Source organism: Coffea arabica, chromosome 10c (assembly GCF_036785885.1).
Source record: "Coffea arabica cultivar ET-39 chromosome 10c, Coffea Arabica ET-39 HiFi, whole genome shotgun sequence".
Taxonomy (NCBI): domain Eukaryota; kingdom Viridiplantae; phylum Streptophyta; class Magnoliopsida; order Gentianales; family Rubiaceae; genus Coffea; species Coffea arabica.
Window position 1 is genome coordinate 8,354,535 of NC_092329.1, and position 22,972 is coordinate 8,377,506.

The window sequence follows — 22,972 nt, forward strand, 5'->3', positions numbered from 1 at the left end:
CAGTTTTGTTTGATCACAGCTACTTTAACATAAGAATATTCTAACATCACTAAGCACATCTATGTCAGATGGAAGCCATCACGAGCAATTCTTATGTTGACAACTTGTGTTTGGATTGCATTTTTCGTCATTTTTTATGGAAAAATTACTGTAGCGATTTGATATATGTGAGGGAAAAAAGTGATAGGAAAATGTAATCACGGAAAATGATAATATTTTCCGACGGAAACAAGCAATCCAAACAAGTCCTACACCAAAGTAGCATTCCATTCCATTCCATTTATTCCTCAAAATTTTGTCTTTTGCAATTTTTTTATAACACTGACTCCATTATTAAAAAATCATGCTTAGTGTATAAACATTCTAGTTGGACAACCTAACTAATTTTTGTGAATTTTTACAAAATTTCTAGAAATACTTTCTTGATATATTTTTTAATTAATTTTTTTGTTTCATATATATATATTATAGTATAGTATATTTTTATGCGAAACCTCCCAAAACTCCAATTTATTAAGCAAGCTCTAAAACTAATAACTTTAGATGAGTGAATTGAAAGGGCCAAGATGAAGTTTGGCTTCGTCAAGTGCTTTGGGTAGTTTGTTTTACGGGGTACCTTTACGACCTTCCATATTACTAGGAAAAGTACCACAAATTTTTTTTATTTAAACATATAACCAAAGGTCGTAGCAAATGTCGTCCCAATTAGCAGCCCTTTAGAATCTTTGATTTTGACTTGAACCAATTGGCATTCCATTTTACCGGGCCCTTGTCAAGACTCCAGACGTGTGATGTATCCATTTTTCCTCCTTTGCTTTTGTCTAAACCAAAAAAATTCATTATTAAATCCATCCATTAACGAGGAGCAATCTAAGGTTTAGCAAACCTCTCTATGACTGAGTACCCTTTTAGTGTTTTAATTAAAGAGTAAATGATTAACACGTTTACTTTACTCAAGTTGGAATTTGATTTTCTGAAATTTATTTCATTCAAATCTATCTCTATGTAAATTGCAAAAGGGGTTTTTAGAATGATCAAGTGATCGTGCTTCCAACTATTTATTATTTCAATAAAATTTTGATTTTTTTAATTATTAAATATCCCTTCATGCCTTTTAAATTTAAAAACTAAGAAATGACTCCACTAATATAGAAATTTTTAGTTTGAAATTTATTCATCGGAGGATAAATAAAGATGAAGCATCCTAAGTCCTACTAAAAGTAAAACGGTAAAGAACAAATATTTTACTCTTCAACTCAGCAATACTAATTAAAAAGGCAAATTATATAAAAATGAAAAAAATAAATAATGGTACTATTCTTGAAACCTAAATTATGAAATCACTAAATTGAAAACAAAGTCCTACTAGCCCTTCAAGGGAAAAAAAATTATTTTTGATAAACAAATAATAAAAACAACACCAACCTCGCCAAAAATAAAAAAAAATAAGTAACAATATAATTTAAGATAAAGATCTAAATCAATTTGTACATATCTGATTTAAATTTGACCCAACCACTAATATTAACCTTCAGCATTAATGATTATTTTGTATATTTTTATTATATTTTGCGATTATCGAATGTATTATAAGATATTATCAATTTTTTATTTGTACTTTCAAATGCTAGTACTTGCAACCATTGTGGTCAATTCTTGGTTTTATATAGTTTTTATATTGTGAAAGGTAGAGTTAAATAATATTCTAAAAATGTTAAACCAAATTGCGAGTTATGCGTTTTTCTTTTCTCTTGCTTCAAATTTCACCTTTCAATTTAGAGGATGAATAGGAATCAACTATAAACTTTTTGACACCATTCAGTCCAAATTTATATCACAACATTTAAACGTTGTTCTTTTATTTTGAAGATACAAAAGTAAGTATATTTTAAAAGTGTAAAATTAAATTGCAAGTTATGTCAGGATGCCAGTGGTTCTAAAATTGTTTAAAGCCGAAATTTTCTTTCTGGAATTTGACGTATCATTAGTGTAATTAAACACTCTAAATCCAAATTTGCACTGGTACGACTATTAACATCTAGCTCGCTGGTTGATTCTCATTGAAATAATTCATTCGGACTGTGACAGACAACATGCTCGAAGAAGCTTGAAGCATCTAGATCCTCATCAATCCCAACCAGAGTTTCTGTTCATGCAACTCCATCATTTTATTATCATTTCATTTCTAGTGGAATTATCCGTCTCATCTTGCAAGCCTAGCCTTAGCTAAAAAGACGGTTACACGCTATTGATCGCAATATCGCACTTTCATCTCATCGCATTGTTTCAGAGTTTCGGATTGGAGTATCAACTATCAATCATTTGTTTCAAGATTTTAAAAACTAGAACCTGATCATGGTGTCCCCCAACGGAAACATATAAAATTCGCAGCTCTCAAGTACTAATATTTTGGTTACGAAGTCAGTCCAAATATTTTTGTATATAATTACATAAGAAACCATTTTAAATAGTCTTTACTAATAATTAAAAGAAAAACAGAATTTAGCTTCCATACATGTATTTTTTGATGTTTTTTGAACAGGGTATAGGCGGGTCGATTTTAATAATCAATATAGATTGGAGTCTTCTGTTTTATATGAGCACTGCACAAACTCTATACAATCACTTGCACTAATCAATTTTAACGATACATATGTCCTACACCCGTCTACCCGACAACCTAATATACAATAAAATGCATCACTTTCTCGTGCCATTCATTCGTGTTATTGCAAGTAAGACTGCATACGAGTCGAGCCATTAGCAAATCGATTGCAAGCAACTCAAGTTCGACCAATATCGACTTCGAATCGAGTTCTAACTGATCAGATCAAATTCGAATTCAAAAATATTCAATTCGTTAGCTCGCGAGTCTCTATAAGGAATTTCATGAGGCCTTTATGAGAATTTAGAAATCCGGCATTTTGATTTTTTTTATTTTAATAGTGAAATTACATATATATATTCATAATATTTTATTATTTGTTAAGAAAAATACTACTTTATTCATTTTTTGAAATAAAATTAATTATTTCTTTTAAACTTGAGTTCGACCTCAACTCAGCTTTAATTTGAGGTTGAATTCAAGCTCGAGATTTACATTAAGAGCTCGTCGAATTCGAGATCAAATCCGAATTTGGTAAAATTAAGTTAACACTTAATTTGATTAAACCAAAGTTTGATTTGACTCGAATCATTTGTACCCCTAATTGCAAACAAAGTATGGACAGGGAGTTGTAAGGTGGAGAGTAACAATGCAAAGAAGCAATTAAGAAATAAGCTAATTCTGGAGGTAGAATTATTTCTTAAAATCTTTTTTTTCTTGTCAAATATTTATTATCCCAAAGGGGGTTGGTTCTAAGATTTTCAACCCGCAAAATAAGATCAGAAAGAAAGAAAGAAGAGATATGTTACTGTGAAAGAGGACTGACTCTCGGAGGCAGTAGTGTTTTAAAAACCTTTGTCGAAGGCTTCGTCTTGAGACAGTCATACTTGAAATGCCCCAAGGCAATCCAATGCTCTCAAACGCCCCAAATAATATAGAGAAGTTTGAGACTCAGATTAATTCGGTTTGTTGCAACGAGAAAATGGAAAAAAAAGAATTATAAAACCTCACAAGTAATACAATGATTAAGAAAAACCTCACAGCTTTGTGGTTTATTAACCTATACATTTTACGACCTTGTTTGGATTGTAATTTTTTGAAGAAAATTTTTTGCTCATTCTATAAATATTCTTTCTATTTATTTTTTAATTACTTTTGTACCTCATATACATCATATCTTTAAAAAAATACCAAAAAAGAGTACTGCAGGAACTTCTGAATTTTGGAAGAGTTTCAAGTTTCTTCTCAACTTTGATCATCAATTTGTTGATTAAAATTTATATAATTAGTTGATATTTAATAAGTATCGGATTTTTATGAAACATCTTATCTAATTATCTGCCTTTTTAAAGCCCAAATCTCACGGTAAGTGAAAAGAAATTGTAAGACCTAAAACGTGGTGGTACCTTGTACGTAAGTGTGAAAAGCTAGCGGTACTATTGAATAAGAAGTGGAGACAACCAGTGGCAATGGGGCATGCAATTATACGTGGTATTAGTACGACAATTTCAACGGTTAACAGTGAAAAAAGGAAAGATCCAGACTGACCTTGGGTATAATTTCAAAAACCCCCTTGAGGTTTTTCATAATTTCAATGACCTCCCTTAAAATTTGAAAAATTATGTTGATCTTCCCTGACAGAATAAAGGACCCATTTGCTAACATCACCTAACATGAAATTACTCATGTATCCCAACACATAATCTGAGACTAGAAACTAAAATTTGAGAATTAAGTAATTATGGCACAAATCAATTAATTAATGGTATTATCTGTGTTAATAGCATGAACATTAATGTGGAATATACAAAATGGCGCAAATTTGTTAGCAATTGGTGTCATTTTATGATTGACAGAACTTGACATGACCATATTTCAATCATATTCAAGAAAGGCTCCAGTAGAGCAAAGGAAGTACAGAGAAAAGAAATAAAAAAACAAGTTTTTTTTATAGCATTTTCCCCCTTAATTTAGAAACCAAACAAATAGCCTTTGTATTAAAGTACTTTCGTGGAAATGGCCAAGAAATGAGGTAGAAAAAAGGCAAAATTAGAAATTCTTTTCTATGCAAAATCACAAAAAACATAGCCTAAATTAGGTAAATAATCTCTACTGTTATCAGTTTAATATTTAAAAGTTATACTTTAAATTGAAAATCATGAAATTTTTTGAGACAATCATAACTGTAACACACCTTGACTGATAATTGTTTTTGCTAATACATCTTGACCAGATGCATAAAAGGGACATTTGTGGAACAAAATTTCCATCTCTCTCCCGAAAGTAAATTTTTTTATTATACTAGACTAATTTTGTTACCAAATCATAACCTCAAAGGAGGTTAATGTAATTTGTCAAACTTCAGAGAAGATCAACGAAATTATTAGAAACCTCAGGGGAGAGGTTTCTGAAATTATCTCCAGACCTTATTATACAAAAAACTGTACAAGTCCTTCACTCAAACTGCTAGGAAGACCACCTCCAAACAAAAAAAAAAAAAGCGAGGAAGACCAGGGACTTCAGATTATCTACTCAGATTGAAGACATTCACGTTTGAGCTTGTTGTTTCAGAAATGCTCATTGTAATAAAAAAAAAAAATGCTCATTTTGTCTGGCCACCAACGAAAATTTAGGTTGTGTTTGGATTGCATTTTTCGTCATTTTTCATGGAAAAATTACTGTAGTGATTTGATATATGTGAGGGAAAAAGGTGATAGGAAAATGTGATCACGGAAAACGACAATATTTTCCGACGAAAACAAGCAATCCAAACAAGGCATTAGTCAAGTGGAAGTAATTTGATAAGTAATTATGATTTTGGCATACATCATGAGGAGAAATGGATTAATTCTCAGTGTCAAGAGTACACTTTTTGTTTGGTGTGCTTGAGACTTTGCTCGTTAAGTGTAAAGTTCATGTATTGATATCAACACTTCACTCAGTCACTGTTGAGGATAGCCCATGTTACAGAACAACCACGTGCGCACAGACTAAGATCAGAGCCAGTGGCAGTAGCAATAGTGCCAGGCTAATAGTACTTGTTTAGTGCTAGTCCCCAGGCCCTGTTTGTTTCAAAAGAGAGACAAGAATGACATATGAAGCTGGATGACATGCCCTCTGTGGCTCTCTCCCGGCTTTTTGAATCAAGAAAGGATATATAGCTGGCGGCGATGACCATTACCAAACTTTCCCCCACAATGTTTTTCGATCATGGCAACAAGTACTTCCGCATGTAGCTGCCCCCAGGTAAGGAAAGGCTGTATCGGGTGGGGTTTTGGTACGGCAAAAAATTTAAATTTAGCAGCTAAGATCCAGTCGAGTTTATGTTATCTGATTAAAGCCGTAAATTATACTTTGATTGCAAATGCACAGTTTCTACAATTTAGACTGAGACACATCTTTGGAGGTGTATACAGGGTACTCATTTCACATTATGATTGATTTTTTGAAGGAAAAATAGGTGTATGGCTTCATCATGGCCAAGAGTCTAACTGTTCAAACCCAATCTCAAAAAATAACGAGTGACAGAGGGAGTGAGAGAGCACAATGAGCGTCACATATGTTCAATTTTTCGATTTATAAAGATGCAATAAAGACAGGATTTTTTGTTTTGCTGGTCCTTTCTGTAGGTCCAAATAAAACTTGGCAAATTTCTTTTATAAATTTCTAAACTAGATTTAAAATTTTTTTTATGCAAAAAGAATGAAGTTGTGAATTTTCTTGTATTATTGCGGCAATTTTGGTGCAAATTATCCCCTACCATCCTTTGCAAATATGCACGTATTAGTGATTTTTTAAAATCAATCTATCAAGTTTATTTGAATTTTTTAATCACCTAACACGAGATTCAAACTCCCAATGTAAATTTTCCGATATTTGATGATTGCATTGAGTCTCAACTTTTCCAGAATATTGAGCATTATTAGATCTAGAGATAATATCGAGCCAAATCGAATTCGGGTATTATCATACTCAAACTCGAACTTGATGCTCTATTGATATGCTCAAGCTCGATGAATATTCCAAGTCGAGATTGAGCTTGACTCGTTACAGTTCGAAAGATTTTCAAATTATACCAGACTTGAGAACTCAAATTTAATAAAGAGTTATGAAATATATGATAGCTAAATACCGTAAAAAATAAATCTAAATTAGCAAATTGGGAAATAAGAATATAAGAATTAAACATTTAATGAAAAACTCAATGGAGCTCGTTGAGCCGTGGAATCTGCAAAATCTGTCCTCAAATTTGATCAATACCAAATTCGAGTCGAGCAATTGACCTAACTGCTCGTGAGTTCTAGTCAAGTTGCTTCATTAAGTATCACTCATAATTGGACCTCTTTCATAGGTGGCTCTCCTAACATTTTATTTTTGCAATGGGTAAAAAACTTGGGGTACTCCTAAACTATCGCCATTGCAACTTTTGGTTATTTATCTAAATTTTGTTTTCGATTGATGTTTGAACAATTAAAACTGCATACTTTAAGGACCTTTGATGACTTTAGACTTAAATATAGCTGGATTTAAAGGACATTTTTGTCTATTCATAATTGAAGCATCGAGACAAGTATAAGAAACCCTAAAAGAGGTAACTCTTCAATTTTTTTAAGCACACCAATAGATTTTTCTTCATAAATCATTTAAAAATTGAGTTTTATCCAAAGGATTTTGATAGTGAAACTTTTAAATGATTGAAAAAAACACCACATGCAAGGCATGGTACAAGGATTTTTTCTTACGAACGGACACAAATGCCCTTTAAATCAGGTCAAATTATACTTAAAGTCATCAAAAATCCTTAAAATATACAGTTTTAATTGTTTAATGATCAATTAAAAATAAAATTTAGATAAAAGAGTCAAAAGTGGATAACGGCGATAATTTAGTGGCTCCCCACAATTTTTACTCTTTTACTATTCGCAGAACGCGAATTTGAGACCTTAACATAGCTTTAATAAGTTGATTCATTGAATATTCATTTTTTGGACTGATAAATTGATGAGGCCCATATCATTCATGAGATGACACGATAAGGAGCCGAAGGGCCAAGGAGAAGGGGGACCCTACAAACTCTGAATACGCCCGGGATACCCGCGCTACAAACGGTTGTGGGGTGGGGTGTCCTGTGGGTTTTCCAGTGAATTTATTTTTATTATTTAGGACTGTCTATCAAAGCAAGTTCTGTTGAAAGAGAGATTGGACGTTTCCAACGCAGACCAACAGGTACTTCTACAACTTATGTAGCCCCAGCCTCACTTATGCCCACATTCACTTGTCACTCACTGTCCGTCTGACAAAACACTATTCCAATCTTTCTCTCCGTATTGTGCCTCAGTTACTGCTAATTCTAATCTTAGGCAGAGTGTGTAAAGATTAATAAATAAATATATCCAAAGTTAATCTTATGTGTATTGACACAGATGAAAGACACTTCTGTAGTGTCAATATATTAAAAATTAATCTAAATATAAATGTGCATATGTTTATTATACAATCGTAAAATATATCACATGTTTAGCATTTTTCAATTTTAATCTTCAGCATACAATTGTGATAATATATAAACTATCAGTGTATATAAGATTAGTTCAAATATAAATATGTACAAAATTTATTATACGATGGTAAAATCTATCACATTATTTAGCATTTTTCAAGTTTTAATCTTTAATATATAATGTCATTCATGCAATTGTGATAGTGTATAGAACATTAGCTCAAATATAAATGTGTACATATTTATTATACGATCGTAACATTATCTAGCATTTTTTCAAGTTTTAAATTAGTCTACCTTACTGCTTCCCTTTAAATTCATTAATTCCTGATCATAACAATCCAACGTATAACAAATTTAACAGCGTTTACCTTTGGTGCTATATGTTTCTACCGTCATTACAGTTGATGCAAGTAATGCCTAAAACCTAGATTAAAAAAAAGAAGGGAACTGATTTTTTTCACGGAAATTGATATTGCCAAGATTAGATTTTATTTTCAGCAGCAATTTCCATTAAAATGATAAATTACTCTTTTAAAGTCCATTCGAAAACAGCAAGTTTGGCATTTTGTCTAAAAGTTGTGTTGTTGAATCGAAAAATATCAATAACAAAACGAACCTCCAAAGTTCAAATTATAACAAGTCCCATGAAAAGCAACGTGCGCAGCAGTCTCATTTCATTCCCAAATTTGATTGATTTGATGATTTGACGAGACAGTAAACCCACCAAATTCGAAAAAGAACTAATTAAAAGAAAGCAAGAACTAAAAAGAGAATGAAAGTGTTTGAAAAGAGAGCATTATCTTTAGATTCTTTAGAATACATTTGAAACTGGATACTTCTTTGTAAACTCCGCAATACAAATACCCAAAGTGAACAAAAGCCTTCCGCACCGCTCTCATTTATTTAAGTATCCAACAACGTTCCAAAAAGTTGACGAATCTGATAGTACAAATCTAGCTGACTAATCATCTGCCTGCACATATTTTCCCCAAAGTCCATATTCAGACTGGCAAATCAAACTAGCGTGTGGTGTGGTCTGCCTCCAGTTTTTTTTTTTTTTTTTTTTTTTTTGTGGAAAATCAAACCCTACGGCCGGCCGGCTACTTCTAGTTCTTGGGGAGAATTTCCAACAAAGATAGGCAGGAAATCGCGTTGCTGTTAATTTGCATGTGCATGCAGCAACGAAGTTAGTAGGTGGAAACTGAAAATAAAACAGTGCGTAGTTTCTTATCGTGACAGAGAGGCACAGCCAAACAAATTACTTACCTAATTTGCGTCCACAAAATGCCACTTCATTAGCAATAATCTATCTGATTGCAATCATTATCACCTTTTACTAGTCAAGATAATAAAAGAGGGTTAGTCGTTAAATTACATTTTTTTTATCTCATGGGAATGCAATGAACCACCACCGTGGAAGATTATTGGCGATACCTCCAAAAAGTCTTTTGCTGCAGCCAAGCCATGCAAGAATATTCAAATGTTTAACACAGAATAAAGTGGAACCCTTTTTTTTAAAAATTTTTATTTTTTAATCCACTGTAATTTTTGGTCAACTCGATTCAGTTAGATAATTAAACCTACCTAGTCGCAACCTTTTTATTTAGATATAGTTTAATTTTTGTCTCTTAAATAATGATGGTTTAAGCGACGTGGCAAGCAGTCATAACAGCAAGAATCCAAGGAAATCTATGATGCTGTATTGAAGATCAATAATACTAGTCTATAAGGTAAGAGGAGCTACGTGGATTATCATGGTTCATATGATTATCTTCTTCCACTAATTATATAGTAATTGACGATAATCCTCCTTCCAGCTGCCAAGCATTATTATTACTACGTATCAAAGCTAAAGCGAGGACAACTGTCATTCGCTTTAAGATAATTTGGTGACACAGTAATTAAGAAAGTTACAGAATCATATAAGTCAGTCAAAAAAGTAGCCTTTGCCTTTGCCTAAGGAAGGAAGATTTGTTAATCACATCAGGTCTTGACAGGAAAGTTTATCGTTTGTGGAAAAAATTGGCTCCAAAAGTAAGAATTAAAATGTTTTATCTTCCTGTTTGTTACACAGTTAGGACCAGTAATTTCAAGACATTCACCATCAATTTGTTGCTGCCCCCTTAGTCAACAGAAAATTGAGGGGTCAGTCCTCGTGGTATAGAATCACATATATTATTGAAATCTATTTTGTGCATTATATCTATCTGTCTATCTTCTGCAGTGCAGTTCGTTCCTTCTTCTTCTTCTTTTTATTTTTTTTTTCTTGACAAAATTCATCATGTTTATCTTCTTCTTCTGCAGCTATATGTTACATAAGAGCAAAGAATTATTGTCTTATTTCGAACTGAGGTTATTAATTTCAATTAATTTTTTATATATCGACAGTGTATAATTACTGAACATAAATGCATGTTATATACACACAAAATCAAAATTCAAATTAGAATTAAATGACACGCAATCAATCGTGCATTGTATATATATATATATATACAAAGATTAACCTGATTATCAATGCATCGACCTCTGTGGATGTTGAGTGACGTGAGGCACCCACAATTTGACTTTCTTGGGAGCAGGTCATGGCAAGAGATCGGATCCTCAAAATGATCCTATCCTCTCATCCCAGAGAAATTCGTGGTTTGGATGGATGAACTGAATCCCGAGTATCCTTTATTAAATATACGAATCTTTGTGAAATGAAGCAAAAGCTTAAGCAATGATTCTTTTGGAACTGCATGAAAATCTTTGTAAACTCAAGGCAACCAATTGGGCATGCAGTGTGCTGAATGAAACAAGGATCACGAAGAAATTGAATTAGATGAGATTATATTATTACTACTAATCCATAATGCTCCACTTAACTTTTTGATAATCTGTTCGCCATCCAACTCAACACTTGGAAAGTGCGTAATTAGAACCAATTGGCCCTAATGACGGCCAATATCTCAACCAAGAGAATCTTAATAAGTAGCGTTGTATGATTTAAATATACAAATTGAGTCATATTTTAAGTACATATAGACACTTAGTCCGACGAAGAATTGTCTGGCTTTTCCCCCAATTCCAAGTCATGGTAACAGTAGTGTAGATTATTTTTGGCCAATGACTTTTAGATGTCAATTCTTGTACTAAGTGTGATGTGCCTCAAATTTTATTTTATTTACCATAATTTTTTTTTAAAAAAAATAATGTTGGTATGTCGCAAAGCAAGTTAAAGGGGATGGTAATCTACTTTTTTGTCCTTTTTCGGTTTTATTACAATATTCTTTTGTTTAAAAAAATGTCAAATATCATAGCCTCAAATGGAATGTTTACACGTGAAATTGATGGACTGATGTTCAAAGATTATCTTGAAGGCGGTGCACCTGATTGGAATGTCAGTCCCCCGATGATTCGATATTCAATTTCACATCATAATATTTGATCTCTTTTTTTTTTTTTCACTTGGGATACGGTGTTGACACTTGACATCCTACTCCCATTGAATTTCCTTGATCCATTCGAAAAAGAAAGAAGTTTCATTGATCCAAATTGAGAAAACAAAAGGCTTTCATTGAGTCAAAAGTTGTTAGGTTCTACGTGACAGCGTTTGTCTTGATTCTTAAATTTTTCTCTTCATCCGGCATCTGTAATCTCAAGTTAAAAGTATTAAAACTGGTGTCAGTCAAGTCAAGTGGTTCCAAAATTGGAAGCTGATAAAATTCAACCTCTGTTTCCAGCATCAACAAAAATATTACTACGTACCAGGTATAGCGGTGCAATGGTATCACTACCGAGAGAGAGCTAAAGCAGCTGTATACTACCATCCACCACTACTTGCTAGACCCTGGAATTGCATGCTGATAACTAAGAAAAATCCCTTTTGTTTTGTTTTTATGAGAGATTCTTATTTTTTTTTTTATATAAAAAAAAAAACAATGGGCAATAAAAGAGTGTAAAGAATGAAATCAAAGATTCTGCAATCACCTTATTAATTAATATCCTACCAAGTAAGTAATATAAAGCAAGTCGATCTTTAGTCTACTACTCGGTAAACAATTATTGGAAGCCCCTTTCTAAGGTTGATATTGGCGGTGACTTATGCAGCATGGTTTATTGGTTGATTGTTCAGCCTGCATCCACTCCCAAAGCCCCACGAGGCCATGAATGATCAGACTTTTTTTTTTTTTTTTGATAATAATAATATGACTGATCAGACTTGTTGAGAGGGTATCCTAGTCCTAGTATATATCTAACATGGGCAAAAGAGCAGTAGTAGGTGTTAGAAACTAACTGTTAATGAATGAATGCTGCATGGAAAGTTATACTATAATTTATTAGTAATCACACATCTGTGTCATATCATACGCTAACAGTAGTAGATAGAAATACTGCGCATCCAACCCAATGGCAAAAGGCAGAGTGTTGGAGAAGGAGGGACGCATGGTCTGAGACCAGAGAAATCTGAGATTGGTTGGAGGGGTTTTAAAAGGAGGGACCCAAATGAAGGGTGTCGTATGGTTCAGGGCGCGCGAAAACAGCGCGGGAGCTGTTTCCCGATGCGCAGAACATAGACACATCATTCATCATCCTCCTCCTCCTCCTCCTCCTCACGCTCAATACTCACTCACTGTCCTTTTAACTTTGTCATCAGTCACCACCACCACTCTTATGAGTCTTATCTCTCTGTTTCTCTCTCTCTCTCTTACACACACACACAGAGATTTGTGTGAACCAGTTTCATTTTGCGCCCCTGAACTTGTATCACATTTTTATTTCGCACTCTATATTTTAGATAATTTATGTTCCGACTTCTTAGATTTATCCCACTCAAATCCAACTGATAATATCAGCAGTATTAATTGTTAGCAAACTAGAGGACCGTACAAATGTATGATAATAATTTTTTAAAAGTGATCAGAATGAGCAAAAGGATCACAACTAGAACAAAATGATGAATTGTAATATGTATACAGCACAAGCTTAGAGGTGCGAAGTGATCTTTATTCCTGTGTATGTATTTTTTTATCCAAAGAAGACTCCAAACTTTGACGTAGAGAAGAGGGAAAGGGAAATGTTTGAGGGTCCAATGAGAAGTCTCGAGTCCTCCTGATTAATGTCTCTTTAAGTTGAGTCTTGAGAACAGATGTACATACCATCTCTAGTATTTATTCTTTTATTTTAAACTTTTTGAGATATTATTGATTCTATATTTGTATATAATGGATTCCATCTCCGTCGTCCCAACCAATAACACATTAATTAACTCGAATCTTCCTTTGATTCTTCATACATATATTCTTTTACTCATTTGATTACAACTCTCATGTGAAATACAAGGGAAGTAACTAAGTTGCTTAATCAATTAGGAATCGTTTCACAATTAACTAAAATCAAGCTTGGTATGTTGCTGAATAATTTCATCGGGATACTAAAATGTTAGTGTAACCTATCTAAGTTGACATGCATAAACGTACTACTTCCCTCAATTATAAAATACAAATCTACGCATGCCCGTAATTCTATTGACAACAGAGTTCACGTGAAATCTCTTTTTCCCCCCTTTTCAAGAAGATTTCAAGCTTTACATGAAAAAGAAAAGTTTGATAATCGAACCAAAAACATCATGATCATTTGATTAATGTCTCTGTCAATTGAATTGAGTACTCAAATGTGAAAATTATAAATTATACTAAAAAAATAAAATTTGGTGGGCTTATCAATAAAAGTACGTAACTTTTATTAATCCAATAGGACACATGAAAATTTATTTATTTATTTAAAAAAAAAACTAAAAGTATATAACTTTAATTAATATCCAATAGGAGTTGTGAAAATTAAAAACTTTTGATCCAAGCCAGTTGGTGCTAGTGCGGAGGAGGTCCGGCAGGCAAGGATGCCATGTAGCCATGTGAGAGTAGGGTCAGAGGAACCAGGGTACAAGAGACACGGATGAGACTGTGCCTGGACAAGGTAAAATGGGGTCCTATCATACCAGCAGATGGTGGGAGTCTATCAATGGATGTGATTTGTAGGTCCTTCCCATGTCTTTCTCAGGAGTCCATGGGACCCTTGCAAATTGCAAAGGTGTCAAATGATTGTTGATAACAATATAACATAATATGCTCCGTGTGGGGAACTTAGGCTGGAGATCCAACTCTGTCCATCTCCCCATTTCCCATACTGTTTTTAGTTAAATCCTTAATAATACCTTTGCTTTTTGGAGCTGCTTAATCACTCATCACATTTGTCCCAATACTATATTTTGCAGCCTCCAAACGCCATCAGATCATGATTGTAAAAAATACTAGCTGTTAGCAATTAAGAAGGCAGTGTTAATTGATTCGCCATGAAGCTCTCTTACTTGATCACAGTAGTTCAGCCTTTAAGGGGACTGATTAGATGGATAGCTTCTTCGGTCCGTTTATTTTTAAACCACGTCTTTGGACCACCTAAACCCAAGCAGAATCTTCAGATAATCAGACCACAAGCGTCTAATCTTGCTCGCTCATTTGTGTACTGTCACTAGATACTAAGATGGTCGACAAACAAATGCCGCTGTTCACACCTTCGAAGCATATGATTTGTACAAGTTCATGGTGTAATTATTGAACGACGCTACTGTACAGCTAGTTTCTTGAATTTTCGAGCTAAGTTTTTAAGTGGTGCACCCTCGCATTATTATATCCACGATTTGACCAAACGCTCAGAAGAAAGCATATTCTAGAGATTACATTACACACCCTTCTTACATTAATCACGAATAAACTAAACCCCATCTTTGACGTGTTCTAATGAAGTCATATTGTGGATTATAAGGTTTCGGGTCAGTTTGGTAATCCTTCATCTGACCTGAACTGGCTAGAATGTTGGCAGATATGACCCTTCTCCCCATACAGTCCAAGTATTTTTCCTATACAGCAAGAAAATTTTGTTAAGCCTCATGCATGGATCAAGTATTCGGTGGAGATCAGGAGATGACGCTACAATTAGATATATGATTAATGAGACGTTCGGCAAATTCTGGGCCTGAGCTTTGTGGCCCTAGTCCCATGTTTGTAATGAATTCTTGCAAATGTTGTAAGCATCAACCATCCATCGCTTTCAACTTTCAAGACAATTTCGGGATAGTTATGTCTCCATCATAGAGAAATACTGCACTTCTTGGCCCAACAGACGCCCATAATCATTATATAGGAGAACGGGTTACATGGATTGGAGGACACTGCCAATATCTTTATCCAAGGTTTCCTTTCGGTTATGTACTGGACCAGGTCCAGGGTCGGAACAATACCTCCTGCAACAAAATAATTAAGCTGAAGGTATAGCCTGCTCCAGCAAAAATGTATTAGCTTAACCTGTCAATACCATTTACTATTAACCAACAGAAATTCCACAGTTAGCACTTAATGAGGTGGCTTCTGCTGTTCCTGGTACTTTGAGAGCCATGAAAACATATTGCAGCGTTGAGGATGGATTTAAGATTTAGTCTCTTAAAATGATTCTTGATTAGGCAGGAGATGTTCTTCTTTACAACAGGCACGCGATTCTGGCAAAATGTGACCCCCAGATCCTTGCCTAGTCTACTTGATATTCTCGACGAGAACTAGCTAAGTAATTTTGATGGAATGAAACTGTGATCGTGCTAAAAAAGAAAGAGGAAAAGATAGATCTTTACTCATTTATTTGACTGTAAAAAGTAGGAACAGAAGCAACATGTCAAACCTTTGCAAAAGGAACATTTACAACCATTTACAGACAGCAAGACCACCACCACATTTTTGTACTTTACACCACAGTATTACAGTATTACAAACACAAGCAGTCGTTATCTTAATTGTCTGAATTAGTAAACTATAGGTCTATGGATATTATCAGCGGTTCCTCGCCCTTGTCAACAGCAAATGTCTTGATGACTTTTCCTTTGGTGCTGAAAATTTCCACTTGATATGATCCCTGAAATCCTCTGAAGGAGAATTGTCCCTGTTCATCAATATGGCCGTGAGCATGGGACAACCACTCCTCCTTAAGGGCAAGATATCTCCGACCCGCTTCATTTAGGTCACCTTCTGCATTCACTAGATGAGAGTTTTCCCTGCTCGTGAACAGTTCCCAGAATCCCCACAACATAACACCATCTACTGCTGGATGAGCAAAAGCTTCCCGAAGCATTACTTCCAAATCGTCGGCCCTAATGTGCTCGTTGTCAGAAGACACATCAAGTTCCGTGAACCAGATTGGAAGCCCAAGAATACCTAAATCATTAAGTGCAGAGCAGACAACAGGTCCCACTGGACTATCTATATGCCCCTGAATACCTATTCCTCCAACAGGTGCACCCTGCTCCTGGAGGTCAAGTATGTGCTCTATGTACTTTTCTGGCGATGACCGGGTGTCGCAACCATCCTCGACATGGTAATCATTCACAAATAGGATAGCAGATGGGTCTAGTTGGTTTGCAGTCTTGAACATGTCTGCCCGGATGTCTTTGCCCAACCGGTCTTGATAGAATGAGCCATGCATCATCTCATTGTTCACATCATAGTGTCGGAATTTACCCTTGTAGCGTGTAAGAAGCCCTGTAAGACGGTTTTGAACGGCAGTCTTCAAGTCACTTTGACTCAAATTGCGTATCCATTGCTGAACTGTGTTCTCAACCTCCCAGAAGATGCAATGCCCACGGACTTGAATGTTGTGGCTGGTACAGAGGTTCAAGAGTTCATCGGCATCCTTATAATTAAAGTTTCCTTGCTGTGCTTCCGTCCAATACCACTTCAGTTCATTTCCAAAGACTGCCCAATTAAAATGTTTGACAAAGAAATCAACAAAGTCTTCATTGTCCATATTTGTTCTCATCAAACATGATCCCAAGGGAAAGCTGTTTTGAGTTTGTTTTACTCTGATTAAGGTACCAAGCAAACTGCCAGAATCTGATCCTGATAATTTCAAGATGATGTCACGCTTTCGTATCTGCATTTTAGCAAAAGATTTAGTTGGTAGTCTTTAAGGGATCTGATAATAACACATTCACCAAATTCAACATAACCATTGGTATTTTAATGCAGTAAGGTAAAGCATAAAGCAAATTAAGATGTGAGACAACACGATGTCAGAACAAGAACCAAGTATCTTTTGCTTGTGTTAGTGTGACCCAATAAGTTTGGCCAAACGATTCATTGAATATATGACAAAAATTCAGTAAAATCATTTGCTCATAAGAAGAAAGCTTTATCTCAGAAAGCTTGTAAAATGCATTTTAAGGAAAGAACATATGGAGATATGTCTGATTAGACACGTAGTGATCACCCTGTGGCTACTATACATCAATACATGTAGAAAATAAAGAAAAGCAGAAGAAAAATGTACCTTATCTGTTTGTCTCCTCAAGGATTTAAACCTGGCATGCCTGTCAACTGGAAATATTTGCAGTCCAGCAACCATGAAGTCAATGCCCGAAGCAGGACCCTGAACATAAACCATCACCTTAGCAGGTTGTTTTTCAATTCTAAATGACCCACCAATTTCATGCCATCTATCATCACGAATCTCAACTTGTCCGCCGTTAACCCATTGGTCATCCACACCAAGAGCAACGTTCACACTCTGGGGGCTAGTAGGGCCAGGAGCAATTCGAATCCACCCGGATACTTGATATGTCACGTAGAGTTTTACTTTGTCAGTAATCATCTGAGCAGGACCCATCCATGTTTGGGTGCGTTTTGTCACAAGGATGTAGCGACCACTTAGTGGCTGATGAGCTCCAAGAGAATCTCTAGCCATGGGAGGAATTATATGTGGTGAGCCAGTTCCAACGCTAAGAGTGCAGTTGCCAAGTGGAAACCACCCATTTGTGCCATCATTAAGGTCACTGTTGGCAATGATATTAACACCGAAAGCTACATCCTGAAAACATTAATGAAATTAGCATGCAAAACATAACACAATTGAGAAGGCATGCAGAAGATTTCTTCTTGACTAACATAATTCAAGAAAAAGGATGTAAAATATGAAATATTTTCGCATCATGGATGTGAACTGGAAACACCACATCACAGGACCTATTCAACCAACCTCGATTACCGGAGGAGGTGAAGGAGGTACTTTAGCCGCATGTTTTACCACCAAGCTATTAAGAAGGATATCAGTGCCCGGAGGTGGACCTTCTAAGTAAATCACTACTCTCGATGGCGAACCATTAAGAAGAAATTTTCCTTGCATCTGCACCCAATCCTTGTCTGTTGCCTTCACTCTGCAGGTCATTCATTTAGCATATTTTTCGGATAATGTCCATACATGATATCTTTTCTGATGAATACTACAAGTCTACTAAAAATGTTCAAGCATATACTAAAAATGTTCACACAACCAAGAACATTAGGCCTCATGCAGGATAATGCCCTTCAGATCAATTCGTTGTATCAATATGAGACCTAAAATAACATATCAAGGAAGATGAAGTTCCATTCTATAATAACTATTGAAGTAATTGATGCTCATCTCATTGCTTTGTCAAGCATACTGTATGTGCACCAACACATTTTTAAATATGATCAGTCAAAATACTAAATTAAAGTTTTCGGTAGTAATATGTCCATTGCAGCAGTATCTTTTAAGTACACTAGTAAGACATCCCGCCTCACTGGTTGTTTTAACATGATATGGTGTATAACCCATATAGCTGCAAAATAAAAATAAGAAGGGAAAACTTCTTTTTAAGGATTGATCCTCACAAAAGGATAATCTTCTCCCAGAAAAGCACATCTTCAACAAAGATCACTAGCTTTTAAAGATAAACTTCAGCTGATTATTTGCTAAGTATAATGACATCCTCTGCTCCACTTTACCATGGAACAAAAGAAATCAGATATGGCAAGCACAAACTTACTTTGCAATGCCTATGTACTGCTCGCGCATGTCTGCAGCCTGAACCCACAATGTCGCCTGAACATCTGCATTGGTTATATTGTTACCATATATGCGAACTACTGCACTAACCTCATAAGCAAGCTTCCGGTTTACTTTCCCTGTTATCTCCTGCTGAATGCCATTCCAGCTCTGAGTACGTTCTGTAGCAGATGCAAACAATTTCCCAGATTGTGGAACAATTTTGCCATCTGCCATTGTGTCATGCAAAACAACCTTGCAGCCTCTACCAGACCAACCATTAAGACCATCGTCAAACTTCCAATTTGTTATGATGTTCTCTTCTTCAAACAATGGAGATCCTTTGCTCTGGCTCTGTCAAGTAACAAGTCCTTGTCAGTAACTTGAGCTGATTGCAGAAGCAATGGACACATTTACTATCCTTAAACACACAAATACAGCTGTCCTTCACGCCATCATACTAATCATTTATCCTACTATTGGCTAGTTCTCAATGAAATGCAAAATTCCTAGAAGAAGTGTCGTGGGAGAATCAGATAAACTTACATTACACCAACTGGAGCTAGAACAAGAGACTACTACTGATTCTATAAGCAGGTCCACACCGGGTAAAGGCCCTTCCAGATAAAATATCACCCTATCAGGCATTGTCGACAGCAAGAATGTGCCTTCTAAATTCTCCCAGCAATCTTTCGAAACAGACCTTCTGCACAAGGACACTGCCATCAGAGCAATGGCTCTAAAAATAAAACAGGGCAACTAATCTATGAGAAAGAGAAATGTATTGCCTTCCAATGAACAAGTAGCTAGTATCCATGTTCCTGTATTCCAGTTTTAATGTTGCTAGGACATCAGCATATCCCTGAAGAGCACCTGATACACCAACACGTGCAGACACCATATATGTGGAACCAGTAGAGACTTGGCTTGTTATATCTTGCTCCAAGCCTTGCCAAGGTTCCTTCCGGTTTGTAATGACAGCATAAGTGCCAGGTTTGGGCGAGTTTCCTTCAATGCTACTTGAGTAAGCTGAGATCACATAGGCCTCACAACAATTCGGATGCCATGAATGAAGCCCCCTAGAGAAGTCATGGTTATGGATGATATTAATATCAGAACTGTTCCTCATAGTCCTCACATTTTCCTCTAAATTCTGCAGTCAGAAATTCATAATGTATATATTAGGATGTATTTGTGCAAGCTAATACATAAAACTCAACAGATAAAAAGGTTCCATCGCAATTCACTGTCATATGATCTCACAAAAGAAGGAAAACGAAAGGGTAACTCTCTTAACATATAACTTTGTTTGACTACACAAGTACAGGGTGTTACATCCAGATGATTATTAACCACCAAGGCAGCAGCTCCTTTTGCATCCAAATTCATAATGCCTCTTGAAGCAAAACAAGGTGGCCATGTAAACCACGAATAATTTAGAATAAATGAATGTTCAGGAAATGTTCCTTACCTACCTGGTACCCCTAATAGTTCTTGGAGTCATTGACAACATTAGCTCAAAACTAGCACTCTGTAGTTGCTCAATTCTTGCACTACTTATCAAAACAAATATGATGCATTGTCACGGATATCATTGACAACATTAGCTAAAAAATGGCACTCTGTAGCCATTCACTCAAAATTAGCAGCTGACGTTCTTATAACAAATTGAGTTTTTAGTCAGCATAATACTCAACAATTCAGTTCTCAAGTGTACAACTCTCTGGCCACCAGCTCCCACGCCCCGGTCACCAAGCTCTCCAAAATCCACCAAATAAGTATAATAATAGTGCACAAAGTTTGTTTATTAAGAATATGAGTTTATCATATGTACACTAACAGTACATACACTATTGTGGATAGATGTACATACATAAGCAAAATTTGGATTGATGTACAACATAAGAATGTGACTTTCTTTGTGTGTCAAAGGGAGACTCATCAATTGATCCAAGTCTGAGAATTAGGAGCTACTAACAAACAACAATTACTTAAACAATTAATAATGCCCATCGGTCCAGAGCGATCCTTCAAAATTGAAATGAGGTCGGCAGAAAATTTAATAAACGAAGGAACAAGAGAAAAGCTTTAAGGTAAGCAATGCATACCTCAGATTGGAACGCATTATTGGCATTGCCCTCTGATGGGTTCTCCATATCTACTTTCGAACTCTAAAACCCATTAAGCAAGATCACTAAACCACACCAAAAATATCAGACAAAGATAGACTTCTAAGAAAAATTTCAGTACCTGCGAGGGACTGTTCTCCGAAAATTGCTTCGGAATTCGACGTCTGAAGCAGCAACACAGCCGCTTCATTATATACAGATACAAACTACTGTATGTTCGGAAGTTTTATAAGTGAAGTCATCGGATATGGCGGGACCAACTAAACCTACCGACCAATCAGAAGTCTTCTGCCTTCTAACTGTTTGATATCTTGTCCCAATAATCTAGACAGCCAGCATTGCAGGAACATTTGTTCTAGGACATTTTCTTTCTGCATTTTAAAAATGGGTTTCTCTTGTTCCTCTTGATTTTCCAGATTTTTTCATTAAATTGTGTACAAGTTGGAGTTGGCGGGGGATTTCTTTGTCTTGCAGACTGGGTTGGCCAATTGCAATTTTGAATGCTTGAATTGAAATAGAAGATTACCGGTTTTAGGGATGCTGTGTTCTATAAGTAAAATCATATCATCGATACCTTTCTTTGTCAACGGGTCTCTAGGTCTTTGATTACAAGTCAGATTTCATTCTTAACAAGTTGCAGGTTAGGTGAAATCTGGCTTTTCTTGCGATGCGTGCTGTTGAGTCTGTTCCTTTAACTGATTATTAAGAGCCCACATCTTTCAAGTTTCAAGTTTTAGGTCTTTAAGCTTTTTTTTGGGTAATGAAAACATTTACTAGTCTATCCTAGAGTCCACATCTTTCAAGTTTTAAGTCTCATTTTTTTCGATAACAATGTGTATTCTATAGCATTTATATAATATAATATAATATATCATATTCTACCGGAATGGGAATCTAAAGAGGTTGTATAGTGGGTTAGCAAGTATACAGATCTGACTAAATTAAAGAGTTATTCTGACACTTCTTTTAGATTTTTTTCACTGCAGTTGGAGTTCGAACCTTTGGCTCACAGTCCAAAGAGGGATTTAGTCCCTTTTTTATAACCACTGAACTTTGTTTTTTCAAGTTTTAGGTCTCATACCTGACGTTAAAATTCTACCAATCCATCTAACTTGCATCTTTCACTAAAAATAAAATTTTAAATTTTAAATATAAAACATGTCATGATGAATAGTAGAAAATACAAGACAGTGAAAGAGCGCAATTTTATGTTACCTAGACCAGACAATCAAAAATTGACACAGATAAAGATGAATAAGCCTGATTAAAGATAATGCACTTGCAAGTCACTTTGTTGCATCTATATGAGAAGACATAGGATGAAAACTCAAAGCACATGCCAAGTAATTGAAGACCACTGTATATCACTTTCTTCATGCAAATGAACGGGTTTTTTTTGTTTTAATGTGCATGAGCATGTCAAAGAATTGCCAACAAAATTTTTTATTTTAACCAGTCAACTCCTTATCTATTTTCATGTGAATAAACCCACGAAACAGGTCTACTTCACATGAAGGAGATTGTCAATTGGGTGAATATGGTGTATAACCTGTATTAAAGAGAAACAAAAAAAAAATGAAGCTAATTAAGGATCTTCCTCCAAATGATTGAGCCTTAACAAAGGAAGACTTTTTCCTCCAAGTAATTAAGCATGCCTTGACTCTTGGATGAGACCATTAGCTTTTCAAATTCATATTTAACGATTGCAACTCGTGCTATACATTATACAGACCTCTTGTATGCTGCATTTCAAACTACAAGAAAAAGTATCAGACATGGCAGGCGATAACTTACCTCGCAAGCCCAATGTAATGCTCGCGCTGATCATCTGCAGCCTGAATTAACAATGTTGCACGAACCTCTGCA

General features: G+C 35.3%; 1 protein-coding gene across 1 annotated transcript; it reads right to left on the minus strand.

Annotated features, from left to right (window-relative positions):
* Positions 1–15,750: 15,750 nt before the first annotated feature.
* On the minus strand, positions 15,751–21,839 carry LOC113714596 (endo-1,4-beta-xylanase 1-like). The gene is made up of 8 exons (XM_027238518.2): positions 21,228–21,839; positions 21,086–21,148; positions 19,766–20,130; positions 19,524–19,683; positions 18,979–19,331; positions 18,165–18,342; positions 17,460–17,996; positions 15,751–17,063 (listed from the first exon to the last, which is right to left on the minus strand). The coding sequence occupies exons 1-8, from the start codon at positions 21,294–21,296 to the stop codon at positions 15,948–15,950; spliced, it is 2,841 nt and encodes a 946-aa protein (XP_027094319.1). The 5' UTR covers positions 21,297–21,839; the 3' UTR covers positions 15,751–15,947.
* Positions 21,840–22,972: the final 1,133 nt, after the last annotated feature.

Excerpts from the sequence above, each read along its gene's own strand:
- LOC113714596 (XM_027238518.2), bottom strand. The coding sequence starts at position 21,296 with ATGAAGCGGCTGTGTTGCTGCTTCAGACGTCGAATTCCGAAGCAATTT. Across the intron at positions 21,149-21,227 it reads CGGAGAACAGTCCCTCGCAG|AGTTCGAAAGTAGATATGGA; the intron begins GTACTGAAATTT and ends AATGGGTTTTAG. Across the intron at positions 18,343-18,978 it reads CAGTACATAGGCATTGCAAA|AGTGAAGGCAACAGACAAGG; the intron begins GTAAGTTTGTGC and ends AATGACCTGCAG.